Source organism: Athene cunicularia, assembly GCF_003259725.1.
Source record: "Athene cunicularia isolate RWA chromosome 1 unlocalized genomic scaffold, athCun1 chr1_part1, whole genome shotgun sequence".
Lineage (NCBI taxonomy): Eukaryota > Metazoa > Chordata > Aves > Strigiformes > Strigidae > Athene > Athene cunicularia.
The window spans coordinates 77,728,091-77,747,746 of record NW_020799091.1 but is presented as its reverse complement, the minus strand read 5'-3'; the positions used below and the strand labels follow the sequence as shown (position 1 = coordinate 77,747,746).

At 36.5% G+C, this 19,656-nt stretch overlaps 1 protein-coding gene across 1 annotated transcript in view; it reads right to left on the bottom strand.

Annotated features, from left to right (window-relative positions):
- WWC3 (WWC family member 3) overlaps nt 1–19,656 on the bottom strand; it is a 62,474-nt gene that overhangs the window by 29,480 nt on the left and 13,338 nt on the right. The window contains exons 5-7 of the mRNA XM_026846133.1: nt 15,794–15,923; nt 10,546–10,695; nt 8,385–8,458 (exon numbers count right to left, since the gene is read on the bottom strand). Of these exons, the coding sequence (XP_026701934.1) occupies nt 8,385–8,458; nt 10,546–10,695; nt 15,794–15,923 (354 nt within the window). The remainder of the gene's footprint in view (nt 1–8,384; nt 8,459–10,545; nt 10,696–15,793; nt 15,924–19,656) is intronic.

Below are 19,656 nucleotides of genomic sequence, written 5' to 3'. Positions count from 1 at the left end.
TTATAGTCAAAAGTAGCGTCCCCCATTCTCAATATGCTGAACAACTACTCAACAGTTGTAAGAATAATTCCACAGTTGACATTTTAAGAAAATGTTCTGCTAAAACTGAATTTTGAACTCTTATAAATACTACAAGGAACCCTAAAGCTAGAAATGTCACAAATGTTTCCTTTGGCAAAATCAATAGGTACATAAGCATAACAGGGAGAACACCCTCTTACTGATAGGTACTTATGCTTGTCTTACAATGGGCAATTTAGACACTTTGTTACAGTTAAAATGAAGAGTAAATAAGAGAAAAATCTAGCTTTCTGATTTGTAAACATTTGAAAGAACTGTACAACCTTTATGCAGTTGCACACCTCAGTTTCATCTTAAATTTGAAACAGTAGCATTCAAAGTTCAGTGCACCATAAAATATTATCACCCTTTAAATAAAAGCACATTTAAAACCAGCTATAAAAGTGGGATATGAATTCATTCTTCTGGTAAGTTAGTTGAAGTTGTTTGTTTTTTTTTCCAAGATATCCGGTAAGAAAGAAAAGATAACAAACAAAGCAAGGTAAAAGCACATAACAAGGAAATAGAAGATACACAGTGTAATAACATGTGTTTAAAAGACACAGACATGACACAGGTAAGGTTTTCTCCATCTGAAAACAAAACCTCATGCAATGTTTATTTCATGCTGACATCTGGAATGTATTTGGCCTTCTATTATCGGGGGAAGGGAAATAAAGTATCAATAGAAGTAATTTTGCAATGACAGCATTCATATATGAATAGGAATTTTATGTTGAATTTTGTCAAATATGGTTTTTCCTCCCCTTAGATTCATTTACAGCAAGTAAAGAACTTGGGTATTAAGTTACATTTTAGTCTAAAGGAGAATACTTTATTCAAGCTCTTCAATACCATTTCTTCCTCCTTGCATTAATAACCAACTTCCAGCCAATAGCTACTGAAAGCACCATTGTGAATTGATTACATATAGTCTACATATTTCATGCTTCAGCTATTGTGCATGAATTCCAGATGCAGCTTCCTGAAGAACACCTCGCCCCATTGACCAAATGTCTGGGCCAGGAAGGGCGAGCAGAGTCAGAACCCCTCCTCTCCCCCACCCCAGCTGCTATGCTGTTAAAGATTCAGTAAACACTCCTGAAGGCATATACAACTTGATTTTCAAGTGTTCAGTGCCAAATGAAACAAATGAGGACTCAGGTCCTTTCAACAGAATTACAGAATTCAGGTACAGTTGAGTTATCACAGCTTGATAAGCGAGCGTGAGATGAGCCCTGTCAATGTATTTGAGTGACCATGTTCATAAACTCTTACACAGCTTGTGGATGAAAGAAGGTAAGATGTATCTGGTGAAGCGTCTGGCTTGTTCTGTAAGATAGCTGAAAGACTGACCCTCTCCTTCATTTTAACACTCACAATTGTTTTGCTAGTTATTTTTCTAATGCAGGGTGAGCTGGTTAAGAAGCTCACCGTAACAGCAAATAAATTCTAATGCAGACAACAAGGAAGAGAGGAGTACCAGCAGGTAAGAGGGGAAGGTAAGGTCCCCCCTTTCAGCACTAGTTAACCACTGAATCTGCTTGGCTGTAGAGTATAACACATCCACAATACAAGAGGTTTTAATATGGACTCTTGAACTTGCTGAGAGCACGTAACTCACTTTGTGAATGACATTCCAGTTTAAAAGTTTAGGTTTTCCCCTCAATTTTTGTTATGATGATGCTTTAAAAGTAGGAAGTTGTAGTGTAGTAACTTAATTATACTGTTTTTAAAAGGAAAGGGACTGCTGTGGACAAGGTTTGCATCACTGAAGAGATCCAAAATCCAAAAATACCTATATTTACTTTGACTCCCTTGAAACTCTTAGCATTTCAGTTGGCACTTCTTGTCCCTACATTTTCCCTTTAAGGAAAGAAAAAGAATTTGAAAAACACTACATAATGCAAGAATCTTTTGGGAGAGGAACTTCAGCACCAATAAGCCAGTTTTCTGCAACCTGTATTACCGGCAAATGAACTGAAGTTTCTGGGGAATTTTGTTGCTCGCTTTCCAATGAGGACTCCCTCTGTATAGCAAGTTTTTCCAAAAAGCTACCAGTGATAAACTTTTTAAAACTGATCTTTTTGGCTAGAAAACATCCCTAAGGCTTTTGCAGTCTCACTTACTCAAACCTAAGAAAATACCTGAGAAGTCATGTTTAATTCTGATAAAAACATAATAAAAAATCCTCTTAAGCATGTTCCATAATTGCAATTCGTTTTCTCCCAACACAGGCTTTTCTTCCCAGTGACAATAAATGCATAAATAAGCAATTTCACTGTGTTTGTCCATACCAGATTTTGTACCTATACTACGCTAGCCATTCTCACTGCTAGTATGTTACAAAAAAGTGGCTGTTTGCTATTTTCAGATTCAGTGCACATATTCCCCTACCTTAAACACCCACTTAAATAAATCAGTTATTTGACATAAATTGCAATTTAAAGAAAAAAAAAAATTAGGATCCTTTATGAAGATTCTGGGTTTTAAACACATTTTTTCCTTCCTACTGGGTATTTAAGATACTACTTCTTCAGTATAAGTTACTGTAAAACAGTAATTTTTATCTGGCCTAATGCCAGATACTGAGGTTTCTACTGATATAGCAATTTAACATATTCCTGGGGAAAAAACAGTTAATTTTGAGCCATCAACATTCCAGGCATTTTGCCCATTCCCATCCTTGCATAACAAGTGCTGAGGAGCTTGCATTCCATACTCGAGTAGGTGGTATCAAATGACTGGTTTCCTAGGTAGGCAGACTGACTTGCTGCTTATTTCAGTATTTAAAAATTTCAAATGGAGATGAATATAACAGCTCCTGTTAAGCAGAAAAGCAGGAGGGGCACAGATGGGATGACAAAGGTTTAACCTGGTGATCTTAAGTAAACACTGATTCAAAATAGCAAACTTGCCCTGAAAGGCCATACCAGTGTAGCTAGAATGATGCCTAGCCCAAGATAATGTAGACAATAGCATGAGGGTGCAGATCAGTAAGCCAGTAGTTTACTACACAAACTACATCATGGGGGCAAAAACCCATGTATTTTCATAATTTACAGCATGTCTGAATCATTATATATCTACACAGACCCTCCCTAGACAAAGTAGGTCAACCCTTTCATCATTGAAAATATCTAGGGAACCTAAAATTTTAGTGACTAGAACCTTATTTTCAAGACTGCTATCTGATCTCAACACTAATGAAATTATACTACTGATCTCAAGAACATTTCCGTTTAGAAGAGGTTCTTTATTAAAATATACTATAAGAAGTGAGATTGAAGTAAAAATTACTTTTTGTGAAAGGGTTTGATTTACAATTACAGTTAAGACCACATTTAGAGCATTACTCAGATTATGAACGACAGGTGTCTTGGGGAGGGAAATACTCTGAAGCAATACAAAGGTCCTAACACATGCTCATAAAAGGGACAAATTATGGTTATCCCGCAGCTGGCACTTCCTAAGATACATACTCTCGTCTTTTCATCTTAAAAAAGTTCTTTGAACTTACTTCAAATTTTCCAAGGAAAACACCCAAATACTACCCTACATTTAAATGCCTAGACTTCTGGGTAACATATCAGACTAGTCTACAGCTAAGGCCTCTGTGACATGAGAAATGGGAAGATCAGTGGGGATAAAGAAAAAAATTCCAGTTATGATTTGGAGGAGAACGATGGCTTAAGGTCACACAAATATGCAGAGACAATCAACATAAATCAGCTCATCTTATTCCTTTCCTTAGGCTTACAACTGGACCCAGTTCTCCGCCATTTCAGGTGACAGGGAACTTCTCCCACGTGCAATATCCAAAGGAGGTTGTTGTGGGACTGAAGACACATAATGAAGGATGTTAGAACTTGGTGATTTCTTGTATTTACAGACCCTGTTGAGAGTGGATTATGATTTGTGTCCAAAAAGGGGAAGGCTAGGGAAAGGGGAAGAAAGAAATGGAAAGAACAAGAAGCTGGGGAACTCAGCCAAATGCTCACAAAATTTCTCCACTGTGTCTCCTTTGGCTGTTCCTGCAAGTATGTGCCACTGTGGCTTTGGCGGACAACACGAGTATGCTCTGTAGAATATCCAGCCTTCCAGGCAGCCTGATTCAATAACAAGGAGGTCTTAAATTGGCTTGAGACAGCCATTAAACCTTTAGAGTCCACTAGCATTTTGCATATAAAATTAGGCATTCACCTTTAGGAAAACTGCAAAGCTTGCTAAAACCAGTGGAAGAGAGGAATTAGTATTTTCCCCAATTCACAGGTAAACTGGTATAATGAAAACTTTAAAGACAGTTCAAGTGCATAGCTCATCTCCCTTCATAACCCAGAGAAAGTTTTAGATTTAAAAACTGACACTAGGAGATTCAGGTTTAACTGACATGCCCAAGCCAGATATTGATCTGGTATCAGACAAATTACTTCATCTCTAAATCAAATTTTCAGATTAATTTAGCAGAATAAAGCATACAAATCCACTGAAATTCACTAGAAATTAGGTAATTACACCTTGAAACCTGCCTACACAAGATAAATTTTAACAGGAAAATACTTGACTGTATTATTGTATCAGTACTGGAATGTTCATATCAATATCCAACCAACACATATTTTGTCAGTACAAGCACAAATTGCAGTAAGAATTCTGCTAGTGCTTTTAAAAGCCCAACTGAAAATTAATTTCAGTAATGAGATAAGATAGCAACAAGGTAACTATTCAGCAACTATACTGCAAAGAAAGAAGTAACATTCTTAAAGAGAACATAAGCATAGCTAAGGAGGCAGATTTTTCAAGGCTAAAATAAACCTGTTGACAACCACTGTATGATTTAAACAATTGAAAAAGTAACATCTTTGAATTCAAATTTACAGAACGAATACACAAGTTACTGCATTTGCACCCAAATTAGATAAACTGGTTGAAGATATATTACTTGGATATATTAGTTCCTTAAAATCAGCTACCATAAAACTGCATTATTAAAAAAAAAAAAAAAAAAAAAAAAAAAAAAAAAAGGTAAGAATTTTAGTGCTTCTTATTGGGGGGATCATTTTTAGTGCTTCTTATTGGGGGGATCATTTTTCAAATGTTGATTAATACACTTCAGAAATGACATCTCATTATAATTTGGTAATATACTTCATGTAGTCATTATTCTGAACTGCACAACTTAAAGAGTTATCAAAGAAAAACAATTTGCTTTTGATTTCTCTTTCTATGAATCAGTCTATTCAGAAAAGTGCTCGAGGGGTACACTTTCCAGTGTGCAAATGCTTTCATGAGAGGTGGTCTCACTGAAATAGCAAGTGAAACTAAAAACAGTATTTATCCAGGCAGCTTGGGGCTGTCTGTTCAAAAAGACCATCCTGCCTTCCTCCTGCTTCTCTGGAGGGCCACACTGACAGATCTGAGAGAAGAAATTTCATGGAAATAAGGTAAAATTTATTTTAAAATAACGGGGGGAAAGTGTAAAAAGCAGAAGATAAGTGAATGCACCTCTCTTCAGTATGACTGGCAAGTTAAAAAGTAGAATTTACACGCCTCCACTCAGAGCCTGGATCAGACACAGAAGACTTCTTCCCCAGCAACCTGACGATGTCAGAACCCACAACTCACAACATCTGAAATACTCATGGGAAAAATTAAATTGCAAATTATCCAACTTCCTTCCAGTGGGAAACTGAAGGAAAAAAAAAAGCAGCTATGCGAATGTCTTAATTTATGCAAAGGCCAAACCACTCAGTAGTTAGAAAGATTTTTAAAGGAGGAATTAAAATCAAATTATCTTTTATGAGGGAAGAGAGCTATTTTGGGAGTATAAGCCAACTTTTCTACAATCACTGGGTGTCATATCTGGAATTTCTCATGATAGTTCATTCAGAAATCCCAACACTGCATTTCTGTGCTCAGACACCATATACAGAGAACATACTTTTATTTTTAAAATCTTCTTTACTAAACATGGCAAATATTCTGCTCATATCTAGAGCTGTACGATCTACTGACTAAATTCACAGGAGTGACTAAAATGCAACATACTGCTTTTCAGTTTGTGGGGCTTTTTTCCTGCTTTCCTTTAAGGGAAGACATAATTTTCTCCTACAGTGTATTTTAAAAGTCTCCCATTAAAACTTGGAAATCAGACAGTTTGTCTGTTCTGCTTATATGCTATATGTTTCCACACCCTGTCTGACAAGCAAGTAGTCATAATATACAGCTTTACAGTTGTGACATACTGTAGCATTTTAATTTTCTACTTTGTAGATTTTAATCCATCCCAGCACATTCCGTCACCCACACTGTGCAGTAACAGTAGATATTTCGGCAGCCAAGGGAGAACGAACACAAAGATATTTAGTAGAGACAAAAGCCCTACAGAAATGCCAGCAAGCTAAGGGGAAGGAATGCATGATAAATGAAGAATGCAACCACAGAGATAACTGGTAGGGGCAATGAGCTTTGTGCAGTTCCACTCAAAAGCTGAAAGCTGATTACTTCCGTACAACATACTGGGCAGAATAAGGCTACTATTTTAAAGCAACTAACATGCTTTTGCTAAATAACAGACCATTGTCAGAGCTGCTATCCCGGGACAGCAAAACTACCCTTAACTGCAATTCTATTCTCTAGCTGGAAGATTAGTTACCCAGGTTTTCTACACTTAATTAACATCAAAATTCAGCTTACTTCTGATGTTCAGAAATACTACATTCCATGCATAAACAAATGTTTGGTATTTCCAGCTGAAAAATGCTTCTGCTACTGGGGAAAAAAAAAAAAAAAAATCCCACCACTCTATCCTTCCCAGCAGTAATATACAAGAATAGAATTGTTTTGAAAAACACATAGAAAAGGTATGACAGAAAACTGAACTAAAAGCATTTAACACAATCTTCACAGCACCAGTGGCTCTGCTAAACTAAACAATATAAAACTATGTTCTATCCTCCTCCTTTCCAACTGCCATGAACCCCTAAACTATCACTGGACTATTAAGTGCTAAGGGTTAAGCCTGTGAGCAAACAGGACACTGACAGGTTTTTGTTTTGCTAACCTTTATTAGGTAACAGTCACTGGTATTCACATGCATTATTTTACAATGCAGACCTTCGTTCCAGTTTCAAATCCTGAAGATTTAGCTATGTATCTCTAACATGCCTGCACCAATTAAAATTTTTAAGCCTGTATTGCATCCAAATGTGGGTGAATCTTCCAAGAACAACAAAATGGGGAATCGCCTTCCAATCCCTGCCAAGACATATACCAGTATTATGGTTTCCCCTGCAAAAAAGCCACCATAATGTGAAAAAAATGAGGCAAAAGTATTGAACTTTTTTAAACTCTTGTTCCGAGAGATGTAAAAAAAATGGCAAAACAAAGTTGAAAAGAAAAAAGAAAAATTCTAACTTAAAAAAAAATTAAAACCCTAAGGTTTAAGTTAACTATACAGAATCTTATGTGTCAATTTTAATAGAAGAATATTCTATCAGCACAAATTAAAATCATAAGTGCATAAAATTACTGTGTTCAAGCCATCATCTATACCTACACTGTTGTCCTGAATATGTGTAAGTAGTTTGAAAACAATGAGATTAAACGAGGACCCATTAAACTATACTCATAGATAGTATTTTAAAAATAGTATTAAATAAGAATAGATTATTTTTACAAAGCCATGAAGAAACACTGCAAGACAGACCTTCACAAAACAAATACTTACGATAAGCAATTAAGTCTAAAGGACTCGTGAAGAATTAATCTATTTCAAGAATTACTTTTAATTTTTTTTTATCAGATTTCCAACTCCAGCCCCACCCCCCCAACATTGATTTTTATGTACCCTTTTGTTCAGGTCTGAGCATCTGAACATCTTCATTTATTTCACAGGAAGTTCTTGCATTCTTTCCTCACACTCTGTTCATGACTTCAGCACACTGAACTTAGAACACAGTTATGCAAAGCTCTGAATGTACTGACAGACCAGACTGATAAGTGTAAATCTAAAGACTGTTTATATTGAGGTTTGAGAAGAGGGGGGGAAAAAATATAAACCAGTTCAAATAAACTACTGCAATTTTGTGTTTATACAAGTGTTAGAGACAGGACTCACATTTAGTTTTATCTCTGTAAACAAATATAATAATCTTATGATAAAGTCTTAGGTTTACCTAAGCTTTTATTATCTGTAAACTACTAAATAGTAAGTAAATTAGTCTTCCTAAAGACATTTCAGCTAGGAGGGTGGTTCCAGTTCTACTCTGAAAACTGTACTCAGGAGAGTAAAAATAAAACCCAACAAATTTATTTTTAATTACCTTTTCTTGGCCTCTTCATATTGCCAGTTCAGTCTAACTTTGTCTACAAGTCTTGTTTTGTCATCAAACCCAAACTTTTGTAGAGTTGAAGAACAAGGAGAGAGGGAAAAAAAAAACAAGAGGAAGAAATGAGATTTTAAAATCACTTCACAATAAAGAGGTAAATTAGTCTCACTTACTGGACTCACTAAAAAACTTCAGTGCTTTAAGAACATAAGAAAAATCAATTTTATGCTTTAGAAATACAAAACTGGTTTATTGCTAGAAGTATAGACCATAAATAAGGTCTTTCAATAAATTATAATCCTGGAAATCAAGGGTTAGCAAACAGAATCGTTGATGAATGGTCAAAGCTTTTCATCTTTGTCCAAGCCTAACACACAAAGAGTATTTTTAACTGAAATATTTTACTACTTGATACAGCTATTTTATGGATAGTTTAAGTAGAAGTAGTTCAGATACCATTCCCTGTACTGTGATGTGTTCCCCAACACTTTAATCATTAGTGCATTTTAAACACTATTACAAAAACATCACCTGATCCTTGAACCAGTTGTAGAACGTGCATTTATGCTACAACTCCTACTGTATACAGCCCAGCTTCTACAGCAACTTCTCTCCATCTTGAGGCATCAGCAGTTCCCTTCTTCAGAAATCTGTGTACAGTCTAATATTTAAAACCCAAGTCAACCTATTTAAATGCATTGCTGCACATCTGGATTTCTCATCTAACTGCTGCTTTTGCTCTCTTCATCATCACATGTGTAAAAAAAATCCATCTCTTTTTTACTCACATTCCACCACTAGTAATTCAGAAAAACAATTAACAAAATTGTATAATTTTGTTTTCCTAACAAAAAAACTACACTCGGGAAACACAATTTTCAGACTGTACTTGGCTTGGATGGCACTCAAGGTGTATTGTGTGAATGGGAAAATCCTATGTTCTTCCTTGCAATTTGTTTTGGAATTCAATAATCATATCCACCACCAGCCCCAAAAAAATGACCTGCCAAAGGTACCATCTACCTAATGCACTGAAAGACAGCCTAGTGTTAGCTAAGTTTTCTTAGATGCTTTATAAGTCTACCTCCTTAAAAAGACAGATTTCCTCTAAAAGACAGATTTCCTCTCCTGTAGAGACATCTAACTTGGCAACTATTAGCAGTGAAAGAATACAACAGAGGAGAAATGGGATGATAAAAGCCTACGCTTAGAGTGACATTGTTCAATAAAAACTTCTAACCAAATGTGGAGTAACATCCAAACTATAGTACTAATAAACTACAAACAGGTTGTCATCTTGCTTTCTCATCACTCTCATCCACAGAAGCTAATGTTTTACTGCTCAAGAACAGCTAGGCTGCCATAGTACTAGCACAGGCCAAATTTTTATTATTTGGAATACATAATTTCATTCACACAGAACTATTCCCAAGGAGTGTTAGTATGTTCTCAAATACCCTATTTGAATATGAAGGTATGACAGACTAGATCGGTTTTGTTAGTTTTAAAGAAAAACATTTTGAGACTAACAAATACTTCTGTTGTCTCAGACAGAAGAAAGGAACAGAAGTCTACCCTACATCTTTGATGTATATAAACAATGATGACAAGCATGATAAAACCGAGATTTTAATTTTTTTTTAATAATTACTACTATCAGAATATTAACATCTCACATTATGGCACAATCAGATCTCTACTGCAACTTCAAGCTGGCTAAAGTGTTTTCCTCATTCCTGCTTCATTACAAGTATCAGTAAATCAGAGCTGGTGACATAAAGAGGTCCATAGACACCTCTGCAAGAGCTGTTATTCAGAGATGAACCTGCAGACACCAAAGTGGTGACACAAGAAGTGCTCTGCCAGGCTGGCTGAGTCTGGGAGCTGATTTTAGCTGTCACTGACCTGCAAGCCCGTTGCTACACCCCTGTGCCATGCTCAAGTAGCAGAACCGCAATGCCCAGCACACATGAGCACTGCTCACACACTCTGGAAACGATAAGCAAACGCAACTCCCTTGCCACCAATATTGCTTTGGGGTTTTTGTTCTGCTATAGCCAACACCTCTTAAATCAAAACAGGAAATAACGATGTATCACTATCATACAAAAGCAGCTTATTCTCTACAGCAAATGTCTCGAATAGGAACACATACCTCTCCAGTGATGTCAGTCTGAGAACAAGCATCACAGTGTTGTTGAGGTAAACAGGAGTCACTGAGAGAACCAGAATTGTGCTGGAGATCCTGCAGGGAATCTGTAATACAGCAGCTATTCCTGAATCCATCTGTTAACTTGGCCAGGCTCTATAGGAGAAGAGATTTTAAAACTGATTTTTATAATTATTAATAGAAATCAAAGAAAAATTATATTTTATAAATATGACAGGTAGGTTGCCTATAAATAGGTATTTACAGAAAGTAAAATTTGTTAGTGTTACTAACATGCAGAAGCTTTGCATTGAAATAAATCTCTCTTTTAAAAAAGATGTATCTAACATTAAAGAAATTTTAAATTATTTGTTTTAAATCTATGAATGTTTTAGCTTTTGTATCGTTTATAGATGTTTAAATCTATCAGCTGTCATCTTTCAGGGTAGCTGATATGGAAGACAAATGTGATTCACCTGCCCTTTTGCCATCTTCTGTGCAGGTTACATTCCTTAGCTGATACTACTATCACATCCAACTTGATGAATACCTTTTATTGATTGTAGTTTTATGACAGTTGATTTCACCCTTGTGCTCTCTTACCCAAGGTTCACATAGTTAAGAGATATGTTATAATTTGAGTTAGGCATGGGACATCTCTGAGATGTCTAGACAAGGAGACAAACTGAAGGTAAAGCAGAGACCTCAAGCAATCTTTAAGGGGAAAGGGGAGTAAGAATCACACAAATTAATAACTCATTTGATAGTACAAGCTTGGTTGGCAGGCTCTTAAATTTCCTTTAAAAAAAGGGAAAATTGTTAATATCACTTATTTTCTGATTGTACATTCTCTCTTTTTCAAAAATTACAGATAACATTAGTATCAATAACAAAATCACTGTGAAGGCTATCATTTATAACAGAGACCCTAAGTATTATGTATCAAAAGAACATTAAAAAAAGACATTAAAAGAATTCAATTCTGTCCCCTCACCAGAAGATAAAGATCAAATTATATGAAAAAAATCATAAATTTGAAGAGCAATATCAATTTATAAGTCATAACATAAACTATTTGGTTCTAAAAATATACATAAAAACTCTAAAACCTGCTACTCCAGTGTCTAAACTACCGAATCAGACAAATCTGAAGCACCGCATTGGGCAAAGGCTGGCCGGCCCTCAGGAATCTCAGTGACTCTCGACAACTGGTGATTTGCAACAAGCCCTCGTTACTGTCTATTTCCAATTACCAGGAGATTTTTCAGTCTTCAAAGTGCAGTTTAAAAGGGATAATATACAAATGCTGCCTTTTCTTACAACAAATTCAACTAATGGAGTCAGGAAGCAAACCTATGCAACAGCAACTGGTTGCTGCTCACAGGAACAGCAAGGCTACCTTGAAGACAAAGGCGTCCAGTTTTGGAGCCTAGAAAGCATCCCTTGCAGCAGGCCTGAAACTAGCCAGAAAAAGCAGCTTTTTCTAAGTGTCCTCCAGTTCTGTCATACATGGTCCATCCCTTTGTTCTCATTATATACCAGTCTCTCCCTCAGACCTATGTCCACTAGAGATGAAAAAGAGGGAAAATACCCAGCGTGGTGCAGGACAAACAAATGAGTGAGCTCCCTTTTCATAAGAGTGAGGGGCCTGTGCTCCTCCAGATCACAGAGTAATGCCAGACCCGCCATCAGCAGGACAAGGCTACTACTGCTTGCCTCCAAAAGCTCAAATTTTCTTGGGTTCCCCCAAAAAGCCAATTTTTCTGCCACCTCTGAATTGAACTGTGCCATGTTAGTATGAAAGATAAACAAAATAGTTTCTTCTCATCCCTGAGACAGCAAAAATCAATTTTAAGTTACACTGCTGAGAAGTCCCTAGATAGTGTCCCTTTACCCTCCAAAGTGAACTGCTCCACGGCATGGCAAAAAGAAAACCAGAGTGTCTTCCACTTCTTGCAATTGAAAATTGCAGACTCCTGTCTAATTCTTTTCTTCAAAAATCACTGGAAATCATCCAGTCCTGTCTGACTCCCACTGTATGGAGGATCAAGATGGATCCCTAATGTGTTAGGAAATGGTTAGGAAATAGGATAGTAATTTCAAATCATAGCTACACAAACATCAAATCACCTAACATGTCCTCTTTCCAGCAAATCAGAGACGGTTACAATCTTCATAAACTGCTAAGAGTAATATCCTCCCCAGCTATATGGAGGAATCCATCTTTCATCTGGGGTTTATGGACTGTTTATGGCAATCCCACAGAAACTGCCAGACCAGCCTATCATATGGATGTGAAGTTGTAGGCACAGCAGTCCAGACCTATCCAGAAAGAGAGAAATGAGCACTGTCATTTCAGCATTGTCTGCTGCTATTTGGTTTGGGAGCTCTCTGCTACATACAATTTCAGTGCAGTTCCTACCTAACCTATTTATTGGAAAGGAATTAAGGGGAAGAAAGGAAAGAAGGGGAAGGGGAAGAAAGGAAAGAAAAACCCCACAAAACCCAAACTCCAATACTTCCTAAGGATGAAGGACAACACTTTAAAAGCATAGAATCAGAGAGTCACTCAGGTTGGAAAAGACCCTTGGGATCATTGAGTCCAACCATCAGTCCTACTCTGCAAAGTTCCCCTCTACACCATATCCCCAAACATCTCATCTCATATGCACATGCTGGAACAGAAACAAAAGTATGAACGGGATGGAGGGCTGTCAGGAGAGAGACACACACACACACTGCTTTCAGGAACCTAACCATGCACCTTGATTACTCAATCTTACATAAAAAAGTTCACCCACTTTTTTGGAGCAGTGACACTGCATATTTGGCTTTATTTGTAACCACAGCACCCAGCTTAATTCTGACCACCCTTTCTCTCCCTCACCAGCCTTCTCTCCCACACAACTCAATTTAATTACTGTATTTCTATGACAGCTACAATTTTCCAAGCACCTACACAAGACTGAGTCACTTCTACTATGTTTAGTTCTGTTGCTTACATTGGCCAGTTTTAAATTAAGAAATAGTAAGAAATTGTCTGTTTCCTTTCTCTGAAATAAATCCCCATCTGTTTACACAATACTTTGGATTCCTCTATAAACAGCTTTAAAAACAAATTTTTTAATCAGAAAGCTTGTCTTACCAACAATAGCTTTAAAATGTAGCATTTTAAAGGACAAAACAGTATCAAAACTGATAGGAAATTAAAAACCAAATTCTGAACAAGGAAGATACTTAAAATAGACTTGTACTTCCTTGACAAAGCTAAATAAATCCCTAACAGTAATTTTCAACTGATCATAAGAAGGCAAAGCACAGAAAAGTTTGGTGACAACAAAAATAAATTTTTTTGGGTCAAAATTTAAAAAAATATCAAGCACAATTAAGTTGGCAGAAATAGCACAATTTTTACACCCATAGATCTTGTAAACTGTAGCATTTAATCCCTTATTACAATTGAAACAAAACATGCAGAACTCTTTTGCTCACTAGGCTTGTGTGGAACAACTATTTTCTAGATTCTCTCAGATTATATGTCTATTACTGGATGCTATCGCAACAGATTGTCATTAATTACAAAAATGATACCTCCTAGACTGAGAGTTCCTGTATGTAATGTAGACCTATGAAGAAGGATGGTAACACTTTATTTTTGCTTCTCTCTTGTGCAACCTTTACATTCTGGTGTTGTCAGCATTGCCCAACCCTTCATAAGCTTGATCTTAGACTTCTAACTCTCTCAACAGTGTATTTAAAGAAACTGCAAGTGCACTTAAATTTGGTTTAACAGATACGATTTTTAAAACATCTCAGTGTTTACAGCTAGATTTAGTGCTACTGAGGACTGAAAATGTAAGGAAAAGGAGGGGAGAGAGTCTAGTAGGGAAGCCAAAAACAAGGCCAGTAGTTAAGCTGCACCAAGATCTCACACACAAGTCTTTAAATTAACAGTTAATTTCCTAAAACGTGCGTCACTGCATCCATGAAGAACTGCCTTTCAAATCGTTTCTTGCTAGCCAGGCATGTGGAAGACTGAGAATCACTTTAAAACTTGGCCAACACAAAATATCAAATATGTTAAAAGTTGCCAAGGCAGAAACTTTTCGTAGCAACTTAAGCATTCTGTCTACTTGAACAAGGATTTGTGGTCCATCAGCTGACCTTTGGGTAATGCTTTGGAGACTGAATAATTGTATAACTACGGAAATTCATTATATGTAGATTACAAGCTACCCATATAATTTACCAATTAAAAAAAAAACCAAACCAGTGAAACATTACTGCAGAGAAAACTGAAAGAAGTAGTTTGAATGGCAATAGTAATTTAGTAGAGTCCCAAAAATCCAGGTAACAAAGATGCCTTTTTCCATATAGCAGTTTGAAGATTGGGTGAAGAGAATCATTGTTGTCACCTCTCTGTAAGTGCAGCCTATTTGGACAAGTCTATACTGAAGTCCCTGTGGTGGCAGAGGCTTGTGGCTCTTTGATCAAGCTCCCATCACGTTAATAAAGCAGACACGGCAACTGAGAGCTTGGGGCAGGATGCAGCATCCATTCAAAAGTTAGATCATTACTCAGGTACGTATCTCCCCTCAATCCTCATGCTCGGATTCATAAAAGAGTTTAAAACTTGCATGATGGTTTCTGTATACATTGTATTTAATCATAGTCTTGGAGGGGTTTGTGAGAACACATGAAATTAACTTGTGTCCTGATACAGGTACTTAGGAGAGTTTGGAGCAAAAGAAGAACTACCAATCTGTGCCATAGTGACACAGAGATCCAGTTTTGTGAAATGCTTATGAAAGGAAAAACATGGTAGACATGGTAAACATTTTTGCACATGAATTCTCAGTCCTACTTCATTATAGGTAATAAAGACACATTAAACAAAATGAAAAACAAATACCAAAGACTTTTTTTTAAAATGCAGCACAATTACTCCATAGCAGTCTTTGATATAGCCAGCAGCAATGGAAAGCTATAATTCAATAGAAATTGATCTAAATGTAAGGGCAGAACATAAAGACAAAAATAGGAAATGCATATAAAGTCTTGTGTTCACAGCTTACACAAAGACTACTTACCTCTTTTTGAGCTGACTGCTATTAGCAATTATCAAACAGAAAAATCAGTTTAGGCCATGCCACATCCTTATATAAACTTGGTAATTCCAATGCAATCACAAACACAAAAATAGAGGTAGGTTATTAATTTGTAGCGGCTATTTGTTCAGTAGCGTATTTTTTACCTGCATAAGGTCCTGCCTTTCTTTTTCACCTGTGCATATAGCTTTCTTTATGGTTCGAAGCTCACTCATTATAGCTTGTGCTTCATCCAGTCTGTAATTTGTGTGAGCACTTGACATCTTACGATCAATCCTGTTGAAAAGATTAAGACAAATTCAGGAATTTTAACATAACTAGAAAGTGCATAGAGAAGTTTTAAGACTTCTTGATTATTCATATACCACTATTTCCAGGAATAAATGATATTACACTTGGAATTAACAATGCATTCAGTGCCAAGTACACTCTAAAGACAAAGCAATGTGATTATCCAGGTTCTGCGGAACCAACAACATTCTTGGTTTTAGTATCCTAATACAGAACTTACTTACAGGCAATGTCTGTGGGCTATTTCACACAACAAAAGTTAAACCCAACCTAAAACTAACCTACATAGTAGTAACTCAGAGACAAAGATATTTGCTCTCACATTTTCCATGCAGCACTACACATTGCAACATCTCTTCCAGGGCTTCTAAAATTTATATTGCAAATGTTTTCCTGCCATTATGGACATCTTTGAGTATCTTTTCTAGAAGACATCATCATCCCAGACTAAGGAACATCACATGGGACCATCCCAGATGATTTCAAATGCAAACTCAGCAAGAAGCAAGAGTCACTCACTATATCAGGTTGAAATACTCCTAATGTTTCCATCTTGACATAGAAGTCTCTTAACTGGGACATCCACTGTCTGAGTTTTCAATTTTTTTTTTCCAACAGTTCACAATAGTAAAGGACAACAGATCAGGATGTAGAAGCCTAGTCCAGTGTATTATCTGGATAATTTGCTTTGATTTACAGATAAAGAACAAGACCAGAGACCTGCAGAAGTTGCTAGAAGAACCATTTGGTCTCGAATTTATAAAAAAATGGCTATGGGATTTTAACAGGTTACCTACAGCAATTAGTAAAAATTGTGTTAAATTCCTGTTTAAATATGAAAACCTCAGTTTACCTGTTAATCTACTATAGAAAGTGTGTATATAGAAGAAAGGTGATATGAGTAATGGCCCCATAGCCAATGCTAAGAATGAACATCTCCAGGAAAAGGCGCCTCTGGTTAACAGAATTAAAGATAAAACATATGTTGGTCATTACACAGGATACCAGTTTGTAAGAAGTTGTAGTACGAGCAGGTATGTTATACATATATGACAAGAATACTCAAACTCTTATCAACATTCACTCAGCATGTTCTGCCTGTTAAAAATCAGTGAAATTCCAGTTGCTTTAAAATTAAAATATTAAAATTAAAAATCAAAAGGCTTGAATGAAAATCCTGTCATTGACTGTGTAGTTCACAATATTTAGGAAAAAAATGCAGGCTGGGTTTCTATGGTTTTGGTTTGCTTGGGTTCTTTTCTGACAGTTCCTGCTTTTGGAGACAACACAAAACAAGTTTGAACCTCAAACTTTCTACTTAAGTACAATTTTCCCCATGTTGCATTAAAAAATATGTAAGCCTTTATGATTTTTGGTTCAAGAATAAGAAATTACTTAAATGTCACGCTGATTAAAGGTGGGGTTTTGTGTTTGCTTGGTTTTGTTTTCCTTTTAAGATGTTTACTTGAGTCTTCACTAATTTTTAGTTAAAATCCTGAAAAAATTAGATAAAACCATGGTAAAACAACTAATCCAATTCACTGAAAGTTACATGAAAAAGATAACATATGGTTTCATCTGAAGGTTACCTTAATATTAAGAACATAAATTCCACAGAAATATTAGACCCGAAAATGCCTCCTACACAACTGCTTATTATACTGTTTGCCAGGTCCAATGTGACATTTCAGGAAAAGGAAATTATTTAATTTCAACCAGATTTTTGTCCAGTTACCCACATACTCATGTTCCTGGACGTCACTTTGGAGCCCAACTTATGAACTGATATTTATTTAAGGAAAGAATCAGAAAAGTTCCTCTGTCAGAAATATTTGAGCTTAAATCAGTATTGTTGTCAACCCAAACAAACTTAAGTATCTTACAAAATTACTAGTTATTTATTGTCTGTTATATTTTTTTTCCTCCATTCATAAAACTCTATCTTTGAAAGCCACAAAGTTAACAGGAAACTTCCATTTTATTAAAGGAAAATAGCATGATACAAATACAGATTAGACATTTGCATAAACAGAAAAAACACTCAACTAAAACACAAAACTATGAATAAAGTATACATTTTTTGAGGAAGATGTTTCTAGGATTCACAAACTATTAATAGTTTTAGTCCTATAGGGTAGTTTCCAAGTGCCTCTATTTTCCTTCACATGCTTTCAAATGTGTAAGACTCCCCCCATCCTCACCAAAGCACAAGTCTGCAGTAGAGTTAAAAACCTGACTTTAAAACTTTTGTCAGGTCTCATATCCTCTAAACTAGCTACAAATTGTTTAGTCAGTCCTAATTCCCTATCTCTCCCAACCTCTCTCAGCATTCGCTCCACTCTCGCAGCCAACTGGCCAAGTCTTCATTTCCCTTGTTACTAAATGCTTTCTTCCTCCAAAACTCTTGCCAGCAAGCGGAAGGGTCACTGAAAACACAGGGGCAGAGGAACTGCTCCTTCTCAGTCCCTGTCAACAGGTCAGAGGAAGAAGTTTTTTTCCAGGAAAGGCTCCTTTTTAACCCTATACATTATCTGGACTGTGAGGGTATCAGCTGCACCTCAGGGCAAAGGCGCCTGTGGAAGCTGAGGAACACCATCATGCAGGGTGGGGTCTTCGCATGCTTTAAACAGTGAGCTCTAGAAAAATCGCCAAGTGGGCAAAGGCAGACTGTAATGTCCAAAGGCTTATCCACAACTTGATAATGAAACACAACTTTGAATGAAACTGTAGAAGATACAGCCCTAAAAGAGCTGCAACACTACAAAGTTTGAAATTCTGACTGTATTGGAGTTGTAAAGGAATTTAAAAAGACCCTAAATCCTCTCTCTCCCCACAAATGCTCAGTTTTCTCTGGTTGTTTTGTGGGTTCACTTGGGATTTTTTTTATTCTCCTCAAAGATGGCTAAGACATTTCACTAAAATTAAGAACAGAAAATAAAATATGGTCCAAGGCAGACACTGTATGTGGAAAACATCAGTGCAAGACATTTGCATTTAACAAACACATCTGAATCAGACAGCAACATAAAATGATGGAAATACCGAGCAACCTAACCACTTTCACCATAAAATCTGCCTCTTCTCCGAGTGTTATATGCAGCAGAGGTTGCACAGGGAGTCACATGGCAGCAGGTTCTGATACCTGCTCATAATGCCATTGTGGTCAGACTTTCAAAGCAAACGTTCAGCCAGATGTAAAGCCCAAAGTGTAACAGCTCCTAATATTGTTCTTGGCTTATACTTGAAATAAAACAAAGAACATGGCTTTAAAACAGCTGAATAGGATGCATGCCATTCTCAGTTGGCAGTTATTTGAAGATTTGACCTAGCACAAGAAAGAAGAAAAATTACACAGGTCAAAAATCTAGAAAAAGTAACAAAAGAGGGAAACGTCTGAGATGTAAGAAACATGGGGAAAAAAAAAAGGGGGGGGGGGGGGGGAGACACCACTTCTTCTGCATATCACTGAGATAATGCAACAGAAGTTGATTTGTTGTTATTGCTGTTGGAAAGATAATGGGATACATCTTTTTGATCACAGTAACATTTTCTTCTGTCTTTAACTTGCTCTCAGAGAAGAGATGCAACACCTCAAATTCCTTTTGCATGTTTTGTACATGGATTGTACGGTTTCAGAAATCCATGTTGGAGCCTTTCATAAGCAGTAGTAATTAAGTTTCTCAAGGAAATTTTTTTCTAGGTTAATAATTTTTTGCAC